Source organism: Chinchilla lanigera, unplaced genomic scaffold (assembly GCF_000276665.1).
Source record: "Chinchilla lanigera isolate Chin_1 unplaced genomic scaffold, ChiLan1.0 scaffold00018, whole genome shotgun sequence".
NCBI lineage: Eukaryota > Metazoa > Chordata > Mammalia > Rodentia > Chinchillidae > Chinchilla > Chinchilla lanigera.
Window position 1 is genome coordinate 14,264,779 of NW_004955419.1, and position 21,602 is coordinate 14,286,380.

Sequence of the window (21,602 nt, forward strand, 5' to 3'; positions counted from 1 at the left end):
CTGTGCTGAGTCTGTGGACCCGGGTCCGGGGCCCAGCATCTCCCGTGACCCTCATGTGACCCAGGCTTTCCGCCCTTTGCTTTCTGAGTCACAGTTTCCCCAGTAAAGTGGGGTAGATTGCTGATGAGACTGCCTGCTTCAGTATTTGTGGGAGTCATCTGAGGCCAGTGTGAGACTTTCTTTTCTCTGTTGACAAAACGGTGACACTTTAGAACCAGTACCTGGTGGGTCAGCTTCCGTATCATTCAAAACCTAGCTCGGATGTCATCTTTTATGGTGCTTTCCCTTCTCCCACAGCCCCAAGCAGAATAAATTGTTCTCTCTTCCTTATTCCCACGACTATCTTTGCATACTGAATCTACTAGATTATAAGCCCTGACAGGAAGGAACTGCTTATGGTGTTCGTTTCTGTTTAACACTCAGCATGGTACCTGGCACATACTGAGTGCTCAGAAAGTACCTGTTGAATGAATGATAGCTGTGACATTGTACTTTGTAAGTCCGAAAGCTTAAAACCAATGTGAAAGACTGCAGTCATTATCCCTTGGCCTTAAACGTTTCTGAGATAGAAGTCTTCAAAGACAAGCAAAGCTTCATCTCTTTCAGTAATTAGCGTTTTCACTTAGTTGTGTCTGTGGATACCTTGACTTCAAACTTTTTAGCTGCCGTATTCTGATCTTTGCAGAACCTTTCTTTGAAAGTTTGAGCCTAACAAATTTTGTGCATAGTGAAGAATGCACTGATAAATGGTGAATACATCGTCATACGCTCTTCGTTGTACATGTAAAGAGGTTACAAAGATGTGTAAGCTGTGGTGCCTGCCCTCAGGCTGTTTCCAGACCTATTGGAGAGTTCAACACATAAATGACTGTAAAATGATTCATTTATTCTCATTCATTCTCCTTCTCTCTTTCCCTCCCTCCCCACTTCCCTTCCCCCATTCCTTTTCTTCCCTCTCCCCCTTTGTCTTTGGACAGGATCTCTATATATCCCCGACTGACTGCAACCTTTAATCTTACTCTCTCAGCTTTCCAAATGCTGGGATCGTAGGCATGCATCTCAGTGCCTGGCTCTCTTTTGGTCTTATATAGAATCTTCTGACTCTCACTGACTAGCTCAGTATGACGCACTTTATATCTTTTCACTATCACTACTTTGTTCCACCCTTACTCCCACATTAAATGGCCTGCATCCATTTAGTTCCACTTTGAATTTTTCAATTGCTTAGTTATTTAGAGTTAAGCTGTGCTTTGGCTCCTTTCTTCCCTGTTTCACTCAAAACATTCACTAAAGTCTCTGTATAGTCCAGCCTCCCTGCTGCTGTTGTCTATGTCATCAGCCTTTTGAAATGTTTTTTCATACACACCTGTTTTGTGTGTAGCTGTATGTTAGGCCATTTGAAAATTTCCAACGTATACTTTACATTCATATTCTTTACTGTGTGAAAGTATTTGAGAAAGGTCTGTAAAGGAATGTTAAACTCATGCATCAGGCAATCCACTGCTGACTGAAACTAGAGTATAGACAACAAACAGTGAAAAGTACCCTTTTCCAGATTCCAGATACAAGATAACTTCTCGGGTGAGTTAACTGTTATTTTCCTGAGGAGGCATATCAATATCCTGAAGCACTTTTAAGTCTAGTCATGTGACTGTCCACCTAGACATAGACAATAGCTAATTTGATGGTAAAAGACTTCAGAAAGAGGGTTATACAGATAATTTATGTTTTTCCCAACAGTAACTAGGAAAACTGAATCAAATTTAAGTTTGAGAATAGGGAAAGTTCATCAGCATTCTCTGATTTTGCTGTTTCTCCTTTGGTTTCTTCAAGGAAGTAGAACACATGACCGTGGACACTGCAGCTGCTTTTCAGTTCCTTTTTCATAACTGTAATTCACTCTGAATATACTTACTTGAATTTCATGTCTCCTCACTATAGGACTTACTTGATCCTAGTTAGTGTATCTGAGCCTAATAGAAGTGGGAGTATTAGTGCTTAGGTTGGTTGTCCAAAGTTTACAAGTTTCTGGGTCTCTTGAAGTCCCTGGTTAACTTAGAAATAGTAATTTTTGTTTTTGTTTTATCTCAGCCCTTTCCCTACCTGTAATAGGGATGGGTATGATATGATATAATATGATATGAAGAAATATGTGAATGCCTACTTAGTGCATTTGGCTTCAGCTAATAATAATCAGGTTTTGTTTTGTTTTGTTTTCAGACCAGGGCTCACTGTATTGGCCTAATCCCTGGATTCAAGTGATCCTCCAGCCTCATTCTCCTAAGTAGTTAGGACTACCAGTGTGTACCACCACTACTAGTGTATTAGGCCTTTTGAAAATTTAGCATGTCACCATGCCCAGCATTTTACAAAACTTTTTTTTCTTTTTGAGACAGGGTCTTGCTATGCAGTTCAGGCCGGCCTTGAGCTCACTTTGTAGCCCAGGATGGTCTGGAACTGGCAACAATCTTCCTGCCTCAGCCTCCTGAGTGCTGGGATTACGGGCATGCACCACCATGCCCGGCTTTACAAAACATTTTGAAGGGATCAGTTATGTATATATTTGTTTTAGATTTTATAAGCGGTGTGTGTAGGGAAATCTGGTTAGCACAGTGATGATAAACTATAAAGGTGGAGAAAAGATAACCCCAGAACTGATCAGCAAAAGGCATTGTATATTCTATACAAGATACAGAAAAGTCCACATTCTTTTGTTGATTTTTCCCCCTGTTAGGAGTGTGACTTTGGACAAGTCACTTCCCATTCCTATCCCTCCATAGCCTAATATCTTAAATAATGAGATTTGCCTTTGGTGATCTTTGAAATCTTTCCCAGTTCAGTAGTTTTGTGTTTATATCAGTTTGTAATTTCAGGTGAGTTTGTGCGCTGATCAAGGATCCTTTCTCCCTTACAGAAGTATCTGTGGTGGGTAGGGATTTGAATAATAGAATATGTTTACAAAGTATATAAAATAGTGTATATTTATTAATAGGCACTGTACTGAAGAATGAATATATATATATGTGATCATATTTACTCCTTCTGTATGAGGTAGTAGTTTTAATTTTTATACCCATTTTAGAAATGGGAACAGCTCAGAGAGGTAAGTTGCTCAAGTTGCACAGCTAGAAAGCAACAGAGAGAGCCTGGTGTTAAAGTTAGGCAGGCAGATTCCAACAAAACTGTCCATTTGACATTATCATCATTAGATAAGTAGATGTTGATGCCATGGTTCATAAAAGAAGTTCTTTACCAACAAAAAGATGCAGTTATTAAATATATATCAATACAGCATAAATGCATGTTTTTGTTCCTGATGAGAAAAGACATACTAAAGTGAGGTGAGGTAAAGACCTTGGCAAATTTATTAAGTAACATTTATTTTAAAAAATATAACTAATGCCATAATGACTTTCCCCATGAATTGTTTTTTTTTGTTCTTATTTTTGCTTGTTTTAAGACAGTCTTGCTGTGTAGTTCAGGGTGGCCTTGAACTCACTGTGTAGCCCAGGCTGGCCTCAAACTCAGTATGTAGACCAGGTTGGCCTTGAACTCAACATGATCCTCCTGCCTCAACATCCCAGGTGCTGGGATTACAGGCAAGGGTCCCCACACCTGGCTTCCCATAAATTATTAACATAGATGTTCAAATCTAGAGTTAGCAAGCCCATTCTTGCCAAAATAGGAAGATTACGTGCATTTGAGAGCTCCTTAGAAGTGGAAAAACACAGTAATTTACAAAAAAATTGTACTACAAAGAATGTATGGCATTCATTTTTAAATCTGAATAAGAAATGGAATTAATCTGAAAGATAATTAGATTGGCCAGCCTTTGGACTGATTTTACTGTGATTAATCGACTGGCTTTTCGGACATCTATGGACACAGTTTATCAGTGACACTTCAGACTTTACTTTGAAAAAGAACATACTTTTTTAAAAAATTAAGTTTATTGGTACAATTTAGATTTATCATAGGGAATTTGTACCTATGTATGGTATGTCTTGATTCCTCCTTTTTCCCCAATCATCTCCCCTTTTCCCCTCCTTATTTACAAAGCTGTTTCCATTTTATCCTTTATCATTTTTTTTCCCTTCCTTCCTTTGCCACAACCCCCTCCCTAGTTTCTCTTTCCTTTTGAATGATTTCTTCCTATTTCACAATATCTGTTATATATTTTGGACCTTGTTTACTCTTTCAGTTTCTCACACCAGGGGTACAGTGTGGTATTTACACGTGTGTTTGATTTATTTCACTTAAATGAGTGGTCTCAGGATGCATCCAGTTACATAGAAATGTCTCAAAGTTTACCCTTCTTTATGGCTAGATAGTACTCCATTGTAGAAAAAAAACATATCTTTTTATTGATTCCTTGATTGATGGACATTTGGGTTGTTTCCAAGATTTAGCTGTGACAAACTGTGCTGCTATAAACGTGGGTGCTCATATATCTCTGTGGTATGATGCTTTTAATTCTTCTGGGAAGATACCCAGAAGAGGAATATCTGGGTCAAATGGGACCTCTAATCCTAGCTTTTTAAAGGAATTTCCATGCTGATTTCTGCAGTGGCTACACCAGTCTGCACTCCCACAAACAAAAGAGAAGGCTTCCTATTTCCCCATAGCCCCTCCAGCATTTGTTGTCAATTGATTTATTGATCATAGACATTCTTTCTGGAGTGAGATGGAGTCTCAGTGTTGTTTTAATTTGCATCTCTTGAATGACCAGTGATGCTGGACATTTTTTCATATATTTATTTACTGTTCATATTTCTTCATCAGAGAAGTGTGTGTTCATCTCAGATGGCTGTTTTTGGATTAGGTCTTTAAATTTGGGGCATTGCATTTTTTTCAATTTTTTATATGTTCTAGATATTTTGTCTGAGTGACAACTAGGTAAGATTTTTCCCACTCTGTGGGTTGTCTCCTTACTCTGTTGGTGATTTCTTTTGCACAGCAATAGGATGAGATCCCAGTTGTTGATTCTTTGTAGTATTTCCTGTGCAATTGGGATTTTGCTCATGAAATCTTTGCCTACACACGTCTTCAAGAGTTCTGCCTATTCTCTCTTGTAGATGATTTAGTGTTTCTGTTTTAATATTTAAATCTTTGATCCATTTCAATTTTAGTTAGTACATGGTGAGGGACATGAGTCTAGTTTTAGCCTTTGGCATGCAAAAAACCAATTTTTCCAACATCATTTATTAAAGAGACTTATCTTTCTTCCAGCGAAGGCGTTTGGTTCCTTTGTCAAAGATAGGGTGGCTGAGTGTTTTTGGAATTGTTTCTGCATCTTTTAATGCATTCCATTGATCTTTGGGTCTGTTTTTTTTTTTCCAGTACCATGATGTTTTTATCACAATAGCTTTGTAGTGTAATTTTAAGTCAGGGATTGTGATGCCCCCTACCTTGCCTTTGTTGTCAAGAATTGTTTTTGTGAGCTGGGAATATAGCTCAGCAGCATAGTGCCTGCCTGGCAAGCACAGGGTCCTGAGTTTGATTCCCGGTACCAAAAAAAAAGAATTGTTTTTGCTATTCTAGCTGTCTTCTGCTTCCAAATGAATTTAAGGATTGTTTTCTTTAGTTCTGTGAGGTATGCTAATGGCATTTTGATTGTAGTTGCATTAAAATGTATAATAATTTTGGGAATATGGCCATTTTCACTGTGTTGGTTGTTCCTACCCTTAAGCAAGGGATATCTTTCCATTTTCTGATATCCTCTTCAATCTCAAAAGAACATCCTTGCAACATTAAAATAACAAACCCAGTACCCATAGTTTACTGAACATTCTTTTTTATATCAATTATTTGCACATAAGCAATTATATATTTTTTTCAATTTTCATTTTTTATTGGTATCTGTTTGCAGTACATAATGATCATATTCCTCTTGGTAATTGGTACATGTACAACACATCTTAATTCTTTCTTCATCTCTTTTCTCTCCTCTTCATCTCACCTCCGTCTTTGATCCCCTTCCCACTTGAGAAAGATCTATCCCCCTACTAATTATATTTTAAGTAGATTCTAAATGTTGTGCATTTTTATTATATTCAAGGCACTGCCCAGCTCTCCCAGCATCTTACTGCTTTAGAAAATCTGTCCAGATTGCCCTGACTAAAAGGAGAAATCTTGGTTTCTTGTAAATTCTTTAGCATTTGTTGATATCTACTTTTTCTCAAATAGTATACTTGCGATCTCACTTAAACCTGTTAGTCTATAAATTAACCATTCTGGACCCCATTTACAGGAAACTTACAGTAGATTCTCTGGGAAACAAGGTAATATTTTCAAATCACAGTTTGTTTTGTAAAATGCTAGTATGTATTTATGTATACATTAAAATTATTTTTAAAAAGCCAAAAAGAGTTGTTGGGAAGGTGCAGTGTTTACATCACCTAGGTTAAGAATACTTTTGGAGAGGAGGAGATGAGTTAGACTAGACTTTGAGTTCCTTTATCCTTTAATCCATTTTGTGTTGCTATAACAAAATATCACAGATGGGTAATATATAAATAAAAGAAATGTGTTTCTCACCCTTTTGGATGGTGGGAAGTCCTCCAATATCATGGTGTCAGTATCTGTGAGAGCCTTCTTCCTGCAGACTTACAGCCTTGAGCTCTTTTTTATAATAATTCAGTTTTGATCAGTTTATAAGAATGGAGCAGATTCCTTATGACCTAAAATACCTTGCCTTAGGTCCCATATACCAAGTGTTGTGTTGGGGGTTAAAATTCCAACACACACTTTTAGGGGAGCATATTCAAACCATAGCATTTTTTTTTTTTTTTTTTTTTAATTTTGGTATATCTTAAACTGCATTTTTGGTTTTTCTCCGGTACCGGGAACCGAACTCACGACCTTGCGCTTGCGAGGCAGGTGCTTTTGCCGCTGAGCTAAATCCCCAGCCCCCATAGCATTTATTAAGCATATTTTATACTAAACTCTGGGCAAAATGTGCAGTTATTTGGTGATTATAACAAATAATCAATTATCATGTTACAAGATGATTGATTAAATAGCTCCTATTAATTCCTGTACAGAAGCTTCCTTTGTGTAATAGTCTGCTTTCTTGTCACTGAAACACAGTGCCCAACATTCACAATTTAAAGGCAGCAAGGTTTAATTTGAACACAGTTTCAGAGGATTCAGTCCCTGGTAAGCTGGCTTCAAGATAGAAAAATCACTGTGGAAGGATGTGGCAGCCAGAAATCAAAGCAGGGGAACAATGCCAGAGAGGAAGGGGCTAGGAACCAGATATATTAGCCAATGTCATGCCTCCATGACCCACCTAGATACACTCAGAAGAGTGCTTTAATAATCTCTTCTGCAGCTCTGAAGCCAATTGAGTTAGCACAGTTGTCTTAAGCACCATGCTGTTTTATATCTCATGTTACAATTTACAATTATATATTAATATCTGATTTCCTCATTAGACTGTAAGCTTGAAAGTAGAATATAATTTTGCCATCAATGTGTACCCAGCACTTAGCATAGTGCATGATACACATTTCTAGAATGAAATATCGAGAACCGTGGGAGTGCCTAATTTAGATCAAAAGTAGACTCCCAGGAAGGGGAGGAACAGGAATGTCACAGGCAGAGGGAATAGCACATCCAAGGCTGAGAAAAAAAATCTTGCTTTATATGAGAAAAGTTCCTTAGGGTGGCTGTTGCACACAGTTGGAGAGTAGAAATGGCCACGTATGAAGGTGAGGAAACAAAGAGGAATCTGAAAAGGCCTTGTAAAGCTGTATTGTGCAATTTCAGTTTTTATCTGGGTAGTATTGAGGTATCATTGAGTGTTTTAAAGAGGTGAGCAAGTTGGTCAAATATGGTTTTTAGAAGGATTGCTGTGGGTACCCTGGGGAAAATGGATAAGAAGCAGGGAAGAACAAGGTAGTGAGATGGATCCAGAGGTGTTTTGTGATAATTGAAGTTAGTTGTATGTGATGGTGCCTGAACTAGGAAAATAGTAATGAGAATAGGGAGCAATAAATGGATTTGCAAAATATTTAGAAAATGAAATCAAATGGACTTGGAAGTAGGGCATGACTATCAAATGAAGGAGGGGTGAAGTCAAGGGCACTCCAATTTCAGCCTTGGTTGGAGATATTTGCAGGTAAAGTTAACATACCAGGCTTGAGACTTTCATCCTTAGAAAATCCTGCTTACAAAATGGGCATTTGACTGGCATCTGGGAATTTATTGGTAAACACCTCCCCACATTGATACAAAGCTCTCCTTAAATGGCAGATTGTGCCTAATATAGTTTAAAATGAACACTTCCTTAGTCTTGCAATCTAGAATTTTGGTACATGCTTGGCAAAAGGTGTCTTCTGTGTGACCTGCTCTCACTAAAACCCTCAGTCACTGCATCTCTAATGAGCTTCCTTGATAGATCATACTTCACACAGGGTGTTACAGTGCATTGTTGGAGATATGTTTTGGTTTGGACATGTGGTATATATGTGTTGTCTAGTACGTAGGACCAACTTCTGGGCTGAGGATGTAGATTTTAATATGTCACCATTTGGATAGTATTTGATACCAAAATAAATAAATGAAATTGCCAACTGAGTGTGAAACCTTGAGGACATGGATATTTAAAGATTGGACATATAAAGAAGACCCGAAGGAGTTAAATGAGAAGCCAGAGAGATGGGAAGAAAACAAGAGAGGAATCCGATTAGTTTTGTAAAATGTCTTATTTGGACCTGTGGGAAGAGGTACATCCCCAAAGAAGTCAAAGGAAGAGTTTGTTTGAAGACGAGTAAATTAGTTGATGGTATACAAGGGTAGCATGAGATCAAATAAAAAATGACTGGTAAACTGGGCTTAGTAACAAAGACGTTGTCTGTTACTAAGCAAGACCAGTTTTAGTAGAATATATTTTTGGTTTTGATACTGGGTCTTGCTGTTTTGCCAATGCTGGTCTTGAATTTGAGATTCTGCTTCAGCCCCCAAAGTAGCTGGGATTACAGGTGTGCACTATCACACCTGGCTATCTTTGCTTTTCTTTTGTAGTTCTGGGCACAGACTCCAGAGCCTTGTGCATTCTAGGCAAGTGCTCTCCCACTGTGCCATATCCACACCCCAGTTTTACTATAATTTGGAGGCATATGGTTCTTTAAAAGAGATGATAGAAGAAGGTTCTGCATGTTAGATAAAATGGTAGAAGGGATCATGTTTGATGGGTAAATTTGTAATACAGTAGCATTGCAATCTAGTAGATTAAGCAGGAGAGGGAGTAATCATTAGGGGTGACAGGAGACTTATGATTTGCCAAAAACAAGAGTTTATAGTTTGAGTAAACCGTAGAGAGCATCTGAACTAATCATTTCACTTTACAGGTGGAGAAACTGAGATACAGAAAAAAAAAAAATCTCGACTGTGGTTCTGTAGATGGATAGGATCAACTGAGTTATTTCAAATCACAAAAACAGTCTGGATTTCAGAGAACATTAGCTGGTACTTCCAATATTAAGTAGTAGGATATACAATCAAGGAGGTATTTAGTCAAGGTTGAAGATGAGCAAGTTTTATAATGATTCCAGGTTTGGGAGATGGAAAATGAAACTTTATTTTTACTTTTTACTAACAGTGCCAGATTGGCCTCTCTTTTTGGACTGGATCAGGCAGCTGCTGGCCATGGAAATGAATTCTTCCAGTACACAGCCCCAAAACAGCCTAAGAAGGGCCAGGGAACAACAGCAACAGGTAAGTTAGGCATTAGGATTGTGCCTTCACAGGTTGGTTGGAATGATGAGCAGCCTTCCAAAAGTGACTGACCCGGTTATGCACCCTTCTTCAGTCTGGCTAAGCTCACCACTAGTGGTTGATGGCTCTGAACTTTGGGATCCTGAGTTTCAGCAGCTACAGTACTCTTAGTTGGGAATTGTTAGAGACTGCTCCAGGGAAGCTCCTCTCCCCTTGTGGCCATCAGTCTTCAAGACTCTGCCCACGGCACTATTTGTAGGCACTGTTCAGTGTTTTGATAAAAAGAAAGAATTTTCACTTAGATGAGTTCGCTATGTGCCGAATTTACCCAGTTAGACAGTGACAAGTATTGTAGTAAGTCCTACACCTTTTATCATGCAGGGGACAGGAAACATTTATTGAATGAACATCTGCTGAATGAAAGGAGAGAGAGAAATACTTAGAAATATTTCTAAAATACCTGTTATATGTCTAGATTCAAGTGCTTTACATAGCTTCATTCTCACAGCAATTCTGTGAAGTAGGTGACGTGACCAGATTTTGGAAGCTTAGCGACTTGATGAAGGTTAACATAGTAAATAACAGAATTGAAATTTTAACCCTGACCTGACTGATAGCAAAGCTTTTATTCTGTCCTCCATAAGAGGAAAAAACAGCACCCCCCATGTATTTTACACTCACTGACAACACACTTTGCTGACCTTCATTATGTGTTTAGATTCTCTCCATATACTGAAGAATCTACAGCTGACACCAGCTCTACTCTGTGATTCAATTCACACTGGTTACCTACTTGGAAGTACTATCAGATCCCCTAGACCAAGGGCTTGGTTCCGTAAGAGTGTCCCCACTTCAGAAGCAAGTACTTTTTACTGATCAGCTACAAACCAGAGTTCCCATGATACCCTCTCCTTGAGTTCAATTAATTTGTTAGACTCTCTCATAGAACTCAGGGGAACAAAATTTTCTTAAATTTGCTAGTTTATTCTAAAGGTATATTCTTTATTCTATCATAAAGATACAGATGAACAGCCAGATGAAGAGATGCATAGGGCAAGGTTTAGGGGTGCAGGTGGCACAGAGCTTCCATGTCCTGTCTGGGTACACCACCCTCCCACCATTCCATGTTCAGTAACCCAGAAACTCATCAAATCTTGTTGTATAAGAGTTTTTATAGAGCTTGATCTTCGGTACCCACTACCCCCTTTCCTGGAGGTGGGTAAATGAAGCTGAAAGTTATGATCCCGCTAATCCTCTAATCACTTGCTCTTTTTAGTGACTACTTCATCTGTTTTGGGGCCACACCCTGAGTCACCTCAATAGTGTTGTCAAAAAACAAAATTACAGTGCCAAATGTGGTGGTGCACGCCTGTAATCCCAGCCCTCTGGTTGGCTGAAGTAGGAGTTCCAGACAGCCTGGGTTATAGAGTAAGTTCAAGGCCAGTTGGAAATACAAAGCAAGACCCTGTCTCAGAAAAAAAACTTTTGCCTCCTTATACCTCTGGAAGTATCATGGGTCATAGCAGCTCTACTGAGACCACGCAAGGAAGTTTGGCAAGGGTTCTTCCTCTTGCCGTATCTGCTCAAACCTACATGGTCTGATTCAGAAATATGGCCTGAACATGGGCTGCCAGTGTTTCTGTCATCAGTTTGGACTAAGTGATCTTCTTTTGGTGGATTACCCAGGATATCCACTCAATGAAAGGGACCATGCTAACTCTTTATACATAAAACTTAAAAAATTGAAAAGCTTTTTTTTTAAAAAAAAGACAACATTACAACAGATTTGGTTTTAAGACCTTCCTTAACTAGCTTTTATTTGCCATTCTGGAATTGGGCACTGCCTCATTCTATAAAATGGAATGTTCTGATGAGTAGGAGGTTTGCTTTATAGGTGGGAAAAGGCTGAAGAAAACAGAAACAACAAAAGGTGGATTAGTTATTTCAAAGTTCATTTCCTTATAAAAGAGGGAACTTCCTTATCACCCTGGGAGAAACTGGTCTGTTTGGAGATTTCTTGTCTCTCATGATTTTTTAGGAAGGTCAGATAAACAACTCAGTTTTGTCTTGGTGATATGGAACTTTAGCATGAGTGACTCTATTTTGGTTTGGTCTGTTTGGCCTAGTGAGAATCTCAGTCCAAACCAGTGGCTTTGTATAAAATTTACTTAGCAACATCAACTGAGGTATGATCGAAAGAGTTTTTTTGAAACACACACACACACATACACACAAGGGTTATTACTTAAGAAATTCTGAGGATTTTAAGAACTTTGTGCAAGGCCCTATCATCTTTGCTCCCAGGAAATTACAAGAGATTTGGGGACTCTGGTAAGAATCAGGGACAAAGCACAAACGTATTTTATACCACATCCCATAAGCCTTGAAATATTTACTCTTTGCTCTTACAGAAACGATTTGCTGACCCCTGTTTTATATCTTACATGTAACTTTTGGCAGTTTTGCTGTGGGTTACATGTGTTACTCACCAGTAACAGAAACCTGTGGCCATATTTCTAGTAGGTGATACTTTTTCATTTCTTGTGGTGCATTTCATCATTAGTGTGCTTCTGACCTAGTTTAAAGTGGTTGAGTTAATGGGTGTGGAGAAAAAGAAACCTCAGACCTAACTCAATGAACTAACTTGCTTTTTTAAAACAACAGCCATCACCATCACTTAGTTTTACTTTAAGGAGGAGCTATAGAGGCATTTCCACTTTAAAAATGAGCTGTACAGCTTTCTGTAGGCATTTACAACTAAAAAATCAAATAGCAATACAGAAAGGAAATTTTTATTGGAAACCCTGTGGGAAAGATGGCTGCAGCATGTTTCTTGAATCTCTTCAAATCTCAATATAAATACAGACCATTTAGATATAAAAAGAAAAACCCCTATGGGTAATATTTACAATAAAGCCAATTGGAAGATACCCGTATGCTCAAATACAAGCAAATATGGACAAGCCACTAACAGCCGCAAGGCTTGCATGGTATCAGCATGTGTATGGGAGAAAACGGGAGAAATGGAGTGTCTGAATCTGAGTGGGAGGATTCTACAATAGCCAACATGTCTTCATGGAAAGTATGGCAGGGAGACTAACAAGGGAAAGGATGTTGCTTGCTCTTGCTGAGGATAAGTACAAGAGGTTGATGATAAGGACCAGAAGAGCGGGAACAGTCAAGCATGTTGGCGCACATCTGTAATCCCATGTACTCTGGGAGACTGAGACAGGAGGATGGCAAATTTGAGCCTAGCCTGTGAAGCTTAGCAACTTGGGGAGAACTTGGCTCAAAATTTTAAAAAGTTAAAAGGGCTGGGACTTTAGCTCAGGGCAAAGCCCTGGATTCAGTCCCCAGCACAACCAAACCAAACCAGACCTAGTGCAGGCTTGCTACTGTGAACAGCTGAAACTGATTCACCTGGAAGGGTGCCTCTCTAGAGTAGGGACCCACACTGAGAAGGACCTGATGGCAGTGGCATAAAAATTGAGGTGAAGGAAAGAGAGGTGCAGATAAAAGTAGGGACAGAAGCAGGAAATGTAGGAGGGAGCCACCATATTTTGGACCTCTGTATAAAAACAGCAGAGGAAGATTTTCTATGAAGTTAGAATTCTAAAACTGTAGTAAAAAAAAATATAAAAATGGCAAAAGAAGAGTATCAAGGTCAAATCCTATGAAAACTATTAGAAGAATGAAGAGAACAAAACAGAATAACATCCCTCTGTACTGTAAGAGCTCTGTTCAGTGCAGCTATCTCTTGCTCAATAGAGCAAAACTATAACCACATATTTCGACACAACATTAACAAAATAAAGCTGGATATGTTGACACATGCCTGTAATCCCAGCACTCAGGGACTCTAAGGCAGGAGGATTGCAAGTTCAAGTCCGAACTGGGCAGCTTAGTTATTTAGGAAGACCCTATCGGAAAATAAGTAGGGCTGGAGAATGGTAGCTCAATGTCGGGGGCCTGGGTTCAATTCTCAATACTGAAAAAAAAGTATATATGTATATATAAATGTGTGTATAAATATAATGTATATATGTATAAATAAATGACATGAAACATATAATGTGAATATATATATGAATAAATGACCTGAAACATAAATGAGAATTAGAAAACTCAGAAGTAAGTGACAGTGCTCAGGCAAGCCTTTTGGAAGTGAAGAATAAACTACAAGGAGCACAGGAATGAGTAAACACTATAGGTTTTTCCTTTAGAGAAACAGAAGGTTAAAAGGACATTTTAAAAAGTAAAACAAATGCTAAAAAAGATTCAAGAGAAAATGACAGATATTTAAGACAATGAAAATATAATGTGTAGAAAACTATAGTTTAAAAAAACTTCAGAGTAACATATTGAAAGAAGTTGTTGTATCACTGTGAGTTTGAGGCCAGCCAGGGCTCCATAGTGAGTTCAAGGTTAGTGAGACCCTGTCTCAAAAAGAAAAAGTCCTCAAATATGCACAGTACAGATATCAGAGAGGTAAGAATGCTGAGCCAGATGAAGGGCTTGCACAAGTATAGGCCTCTATCCCTCTGGCAAACCCACAAACAGCCTTCCCTCTTTAAGAGATCAGATAGGATGATACTGGCCTGAGTACACTGGGAGAAGCTGAACTAACTTGAAGAAGGATGCTTGACTGGCCTTGGGAGATACTGGAAATTTTTCTCAGGTCCATATTTGTCCAAGTAATCTAACTTGCCTTAGCTGCTTTTTTTTTCCCCTGCTATAGACTTCTTATTAGATGAAAAGATTTTTTGTATTACACACAAGTGCTAATTGAATTAAAAACTATATTGTAGGTTTTTACAAAATAATAAGGAAAGCATGAGTACAGGAAAGTAAGGAAACAATACAACTAGACAATTCATTTTTTAAAAGCTCTATAAAAATTTAAAATTTCTACTTATCATCATCAATAAATGCAAATGGAGGCCCCAAAGAGATGTTGTTCCCCTTTTTCTACTGGCCCCCTTACACTGGTAACAAAATGGGAGGTGGAAATGTAAACCGGTCGGTTCTCTTGTTTTCGTTCCTGAGACAGGGTGTGTGTGTGCTGTCCAGGCTGGCCCTGTACTCCCAGTCCTCCTGTCTTCTGCCTCCCAAGCAGCAGAGATTACAAGCGTGTGCCACTGCACCTAGCTTTGGTGTTGCATTTCTGAAGAACATTTGGGCAGAATGTAACAAAACCCTAATTTTTTAAATACTGCTTCACTGTATAATCCCATTTTTAGGAATTTATTCCCACAAAGTATCAGAAGTATATACAAAAAGGTGTGTTTTAAGTACAGTATGTTCACTATAGCATTCTGGGTAAAGGAGAAAAATGAAATAGCCTAAAGAAATTTCAAATAATAGGCAGTTGAGTAAATTCTGGTACAGGTATAGTATTTCATGTAGGCATTGAAAAGCGTTTTAAGGACTAATTTGTATCTGTTTTGAAGAATGTGGAGAAATAAATGTAATTAAATGAGGAAAGGAACATATCATGATGTATTGTTAATTTTCTTTAAAAAAAGAAAGAAGCTGCAGAGTTTATTGGTATAAAGTAATAGGAATAAACATCAAATTATTAACATTGTTCTTTTTTGATTGGTAGGGTCATTGGCCAGTTTTATGCTTTTCTATATTTTCTATAATGTACTTATCCTCTGATGTAAAAAAAAATCAATACAAAAAAAAGAAAGAAAACAAAAGTATTCTGAAAATAAGTCATTGCCGGGTGTGGTGGCATGTCTATAATTCCAGCACTTGAGAGGCTGAGGCAAGAGGATTGTTGTGAGTTTGAGGTCAGCCTGAACTACATTAGTGAGACCCTGTCTAAAAAAAAAAAAGTTGTTGGTTTTTTTGTGACTATTATCTTACTATTCTAACAGCTTATTTTCTTAGTGAATATAAATAAACAGTTATTTTTTTTTAGTCTTAGGGATTGAACCCAGGGCCTTATGCATACTGAGCACTTGCTCTACCACCTAACTGTATCCCTATCCTGCAATTTACTCTTAATGTACTATTTTAGAACATTACTGTTATTCTGTAGCACCTATGAAGTTAAGTACTACGTATCATTTAAATTTCTTCTTAAAGTTCCTGCTCCAGAAGTAAGATAAAGAGAAATAAGTTTATTTTTATATGTCACAGCTATCAAAATATTGCAAAGGAGAAAAGGAAATACATGGAATAAGACCCTGCTTTCTAGAAGTGTGTCTTGTCTAGTCAAAGGCTTGTGGTGGATGGTTTGGGAGTGGGAGTCATGAGCTCTAGTCCTGGGCTTTACCACTGTCACTGTGTAAGACATTTGGGTGCTTAGAGCCTGTTTCCTAACCCTGATGAGGTCATAGAACTATTTTGTGGGTCAAATGAGCATATTGGTCATGAAAGCGGTGTAATACTAACTATAAGGTGTAAAGAAGAATTTGAAGCTAGGTTAGTGGTGAACATCAATTTCAAGCAAGAAATGAGTGACAACTTTGCTTTCTTCTTCATCTTCAGGAAATCAGGCAACCCCCAAACCAGCTCCAACCACCACAGGCACCTCCGCAGTACTGGTTGCAACAGCAGTCCTTGCTTATCGATAGTGAGTAATTGAAAAGGAAACCTTTTTCGAAATTTGGTGGCAGGGAGGGGAGAATGGTTAAGCTCCTGTCTTTTCTCAGAAAGCCTCTGTTCATTGCAAACTTTTGCTTAGCTCTCCCACAAACAGCATCAGTAACACTTTTTTATGATTATTTTTAAAATTTTAGTTCATTGTACATGTGTGTAGTACATGTCGTTTACATTCCTTGTGGGAGGTTGGTACATATACGTCGCACATTCTTTTTTTCATACCCTTTCCCGTTGCTCTGTCTTCCTTGTCCACCCGTCTCTTGATACTTTCCCTTTTTTGGTACATGTTTATATGCAGTACATAATGTTTGCGTTCCTTGTGTGGAGTTGGTACATGTTCTGTACATATTAACATTTCAGTTGGAGATCTCTTCACATAAAACTTGCAGAACCATTGTCTTGTCTACTTTCGTTAAGCACTTCTGACCTCAATAATTGACTTTTTAAATTCTCAAAGCAAGCCATTCCACTGGGATAACATGAATAATAGATATTTAAAGAGTAAAGAAGTTGTGTAAGAGCTTTAAATTATAAACTACTTGCTATTTTCCTTTTCTAGAGACTGAATTAGTACATCCCTCACTTCTGTATGCCACACAAGAAAGCTGGCCCTATATAATTTAGAGGAGTATTAATGCTTGCTGTTTTTCTTGCTTCAACAGCATAAATGGTCAGTATGTAAAGCAAGGAAAATTTGGTGCTGCAGTCCTGGGGAACCACATAGCCAAAGAGGTGAGAATACCTCACATTTTATGCCTATTAAGATGTCCCAAATAATACCAGTGAGTTGGATTTTAATCTGGGTTTGCCCAGGGTCTCATGTGTCAGAGGATTGCAATGATTGTTGGTATTGCGCACAAATGGTATAATATTAGAATATAATAAATTATTACAGTTTGCCTACTGTTAATGGATTAAAAAAACAATCTTACCACTCAAAATCTTTACACATCTCTTTGGGGATATAGTCCTACTTTAAGAATTTGGAGAGCCAGGTGTGGTGGTACATGCCTGTAATTCCAGTAGGAGGCTGAGGCAGGAGGATCATGGCAAGTTCAAGACCAACCTGGGCTACAAAGTGAGCTCAAGATAAGCCTGAACTGCATAGTGAGAGATCAAAGAAAAACAAACAAACAAAAAAAAAGTATTTGTTGAGAGTAAACCATTTATTAAGAGTATCCTGTGGTTGGATAGGTAATAAACATTTATTTTATATTGCTTAAAGCATTTTTTTGTTTTGTTTTTTGTTTTTGGTACTGGGAATCGAACTGGGGACCTTGAGCTTTCCAGGCAGGCACTGTGCTGCTGAGCTATATCCCTGGCCCAAAACATTATGTTTTTGTACTTGTGTTAATGATGAGTGCTTATCCTTTGAAATTTTGAAAGTAAGATTAGGTGGTTGATCATAGCATATTACTGGTTTGAGTCAAAGAGTAGATGTGGCTAAAAACCTGAGACTGATTTCCTTGTCGTTATATCTAGCTTCAAATTGTTCTTCAGAAGGTTAGTTAGTATTCACAATACCAACCTCCAACCCCATCTTTTAAATAATCTGTTTGAATCAGAATCTAATAAGGTCATACATTGCAGTTGGTTGCTATATCTCTTAAATATTTCATTCTTTCTTCAGGAGACAAACGATGTCTGGTTGTGTCTCATTTTGTTATATTAGCAGCCACTGATGATGACTATGTAGATTTATTAATTCATTAGGGATTACTGTTTGGATTTTTAAAATTTAGTATAGGGACTTTACTATACTTTGCCATCACAAGGGATATAGTAGTTATATAGTGATGCAGTGATTATAAAACAGAAAAATAGCAAAAGTTATACTTTAAAATTCATTGGAGAGATGTAGAATTGCAGAAGACTAAATGAGCTAACATTTCAGAGAAGGAAGAGCTAATGAGATGACTCTGTTTCTTTGCCTTGAGTCTTTTGCTGCTTTTAGTTTTACCTTAGGGAGCAGGTATGACCCAAGCAGAGAGACTACTGGAGAAAGAAATTAGCAGAACCAGAGGAGCTCCAAACACAAGACTAGTTTTTTCTCCATGGGGTATTTGCTGAGTTCTAGGATGGTGGGGAAGTCCAGGGGGTGTGCCAGAAATGCAGAGAAAAACTTTTGCTGGCTTATGGTGCATAGGATATGCAACAAGAAGTCTTCCTCTCAATACAGTTTCTGGAATTGGAACTTTATGGGGCAGATGTGTAGAGCTAAAGGACTCAGCTCAAAATCTCTGATGGGTAGAAATTCCAGAACCAAGGAATTAGAGACCTCTTAGTCAAAAGCCGGGGAAGGTCATGCTTGAGAATCTGGATAACTGACGTACACTGACTGTTAATAGTAATTTATGATCCTTCCGTCACCATCGGTCTGTAACTAGATTGAGGTTATTGGCCCTTTACTGGATTAAATAACCTTTAGTTATTGTGGACTGATGAGGCCCGCAATCTCCCGAGTGGACTGCGAAGACTTAAATAAATGAGACAATTGAAATGATTTCGGGGCTCCAGGAAGGACTAACTCTCTTACAGTTTGATATTCTCTGAGTTTAGACCAGGACTTCTCTAGGCAGCCCATATTTATTTGGTTTTCAAACAAAGGAGGAGGATATTCAAAAAAATTCAGGAATCTCACAGGACCTTGGTTGAATTTTCCCAAGTAGTAAATTATGTCAGTCAGGAGAACTACCTTCTCTTTAGGTTGGTATTTATTGTAGGAGTGTGGAGCCTGCAGCTACAGTCTCCTTGTAGTTAATTGGGATTGGAGCCAAACGTCCTCAGCTATGGCCTTATCTTGTCCTTTGAGGAGTCACATCTTCACAGGCCAATACAGGCCTCAGGGTGACCGGTGACTCACAGAGGTTTACTTACTGTGAGTCCACTGCCTGTCTTCAGACAAGGTGCCTAAGCTTCAAACAACTCACAAGTAAACATGGAAAGCCAATTGATTAATATTAATTCCAGCTCACAGCCACTTTGTAGTGGTCTCCAGCAGCCCTTCACTCTGTCTAACTTAAGAAAAGGAAAATCCTTTCTGGTAGAAGATCACATGTAAGTCCCCATAGTTCCCCTGCTTCAAAGGGTAAACTTTATTTGGTTTTTCATTTGTTGAATTGTGTGGTGTATTTTCACACACTCATGCCCACAGACACCTGTGTGCGCGTGTACACACACACACACACACACACACACACAGAGTTATCTCTTGGTGTCGGTGGGGAGTGATTCCAGGGCCCCCCTGTAGGTGCAAAACTGGATGACTGGCATAGGAATTTATGCGTATTGTCCCGTGTACTTTAAACCATCTATAGTTACAATGCCTAATAAAGTGAAAATACTTTGTAAGTACTTGTTATGTTAGAGAATATGCTAAGAAAAACAATCTGCGTAGGTTCGGTATAGGTACTTTTTTTTTTGGTGGTATATACTGGGGATTATACCCAGAGTCTTCACACTGAGCTACATCACCATCCCTTTTAACTTTTTTTAAATGTTGAGACAGTTGACAACTCAATGTCTGAGTTGGTAAGTTGCCCAGGCTGTCCTTGAACTTGCTGTCTTTTCTTGCCTCAGTCTCCTAGACTGCAAGACACAATTTTTTTCCCCAAATATTTTCAATCCAGTTTGTTGAATCAATGGATATAAAATCCATGGATGTTGAGAATGAACTATAATATATACATACAGTACAATATATGCATATACTATATAATATATACATATAGTGCCATATGTGTATGGAATTTGCCATGTAATCATTTTTAAATGGACAGTCCAGTAGCATTAACTCCATAATGTTGAGCAACCATCATCACTGTTCCTTTTTCATAATCCCAAACAGAAACTGTAACCATTAAGCAATAACCCTCTCTCTCCCCTTTTCCCATCTCTGTATAACCTCTAATCTACTCTCTATTTCTATAAATTTGCCTGTTTTAGCTGGGCGTGATTGCACATGTCTGTAATCCCAGCACTGTGCAGGCTGAGGCACTGAGAATTGCTGTGAGCTCGAGGTCAGCCTGGGCTACATAGTGAAACCTTCTCTCAAACAAACAAACAAACATAGAAAAGAAAAGAAAACAATGTTTTTTTTCCTGTGGTGGAGATCAAACCCAGGGCCTGGTGTATATTAGGCAAAGACTCTAGCACTGACTACAGCCCCAACAACATTAATCTTTTTCATAGACCTCCACCTTCAGCTCTTGGGTGCACTATAAGTGAGCAATAATATTTTGAAAAGACTTTTCTGAGTAATAGGTCTGAACAGTTGATTTAAAAATATTCAGTAATCATGTTGTAAACAGATATACTATCCTGTACATTTTGTTGCTATTCCATTTATAGCACAGAGGTTGAGTAACTTTATGTAATTCTTAAAGGGTCTTAGGATTTTCAGAACAAGAAATGAGCATTGGCTTAGACTTAAAATCACCAGCTGCATTACCCCCTAACTTGAAAGTCAGTCTGACCTTCTGAAGGCCGTACTGAACCCAGGGCTTTCACACTGAGCTACCTCCCGATTTTTTTTTTTTAAGACAGGGTCTCAGTGAGTTGCAAAGTTGCCCAGACAGGGCTCAAACTTGCAGTCTTCTGCCTTACCCTCCCAGAATGCTGGGATTACAGGTGTGTGCCACCACACCTGGCTCCTCTGAAGCTTTGAAGCCAGGCATTGACTTTTGTTCTAGCTGTGAAAGTCCTAGATAGCGTCCTTTTTCAATACAGTATAAGGCTATCTTGTCTACATTAAAAAATCTGTTGTTTGGTCATCAATGACCTTATCTAGATATTCTGGATAATCTGTAGCTTTTACATGAGCAGGTTGCAGCTTCACTATGCACCCTTATATTTTGGAGATGGTTTCTTAAACCTCATGAACCGACTTCTGTTGGCTTCAGACTTTTCTTCTGCAGGCTCTTCATCTCCCAGAGCCTTCATAGAATTGAAGAGGCTCAGAACGTTGAGCTTGACTAGGTTTTGGCTATAGGAAGTGCTATAATTGTTTCGGTCTAGCCAGACCATTAAAACTTTCTTCACAACAGCAGTGAGGCTGTTTCACTTTGCTATCACTCACGTGTTCAGTGGAGTAGCAATTTCAGTTCCTTCAAGAACTTTTGCTTTGCATTCACAGCTTGGCTGTTTGGCCTAAGAGGCCAAGCGTAGTTCATCTTCCTTAAGCTTAAGCATTTCTAGTGTTTGGTTTAGAACGAGATGTGCAATTCTACCTTCAGTTCAACACTTCAAGGGCATTGTAGGGTTATTAATTG

General features: G+C 38.5%; 1 protein-coding gene across 2 annotated transcripts in view; it reads left to right on the top strand.

Annotated features, from left to right (window-relative positions):
* The window catches only part of Fkbp15 (FK506 binding protein 15, 133kDa), a 65,403-nt gene that overhangs the window by 291 nt on the left and 43,510 nt on the right, over positions 1 to 21,602 (top strand). For both annotated transcript variants that reach the window (XM_005382688.2, XM_005382689.2), the window contains exons 2-4: positions 9,605 to 9,720; positions 16,219 to 16,303; positions 16,995 to 17,064. In XM_005382688.2, the coding sequence (XP_005382745.1) occupies positions 9,605 to 9,720; positions 16,219 to 16,303; positions 16,995 to 17,064 (271 nt within the window). The remainder of the gene's footprint in view (positions 1 to 9,604; positions 9,721 to 16,218; positions 16,304 to 16,994; positions 17,065 to 21,602) is intronic.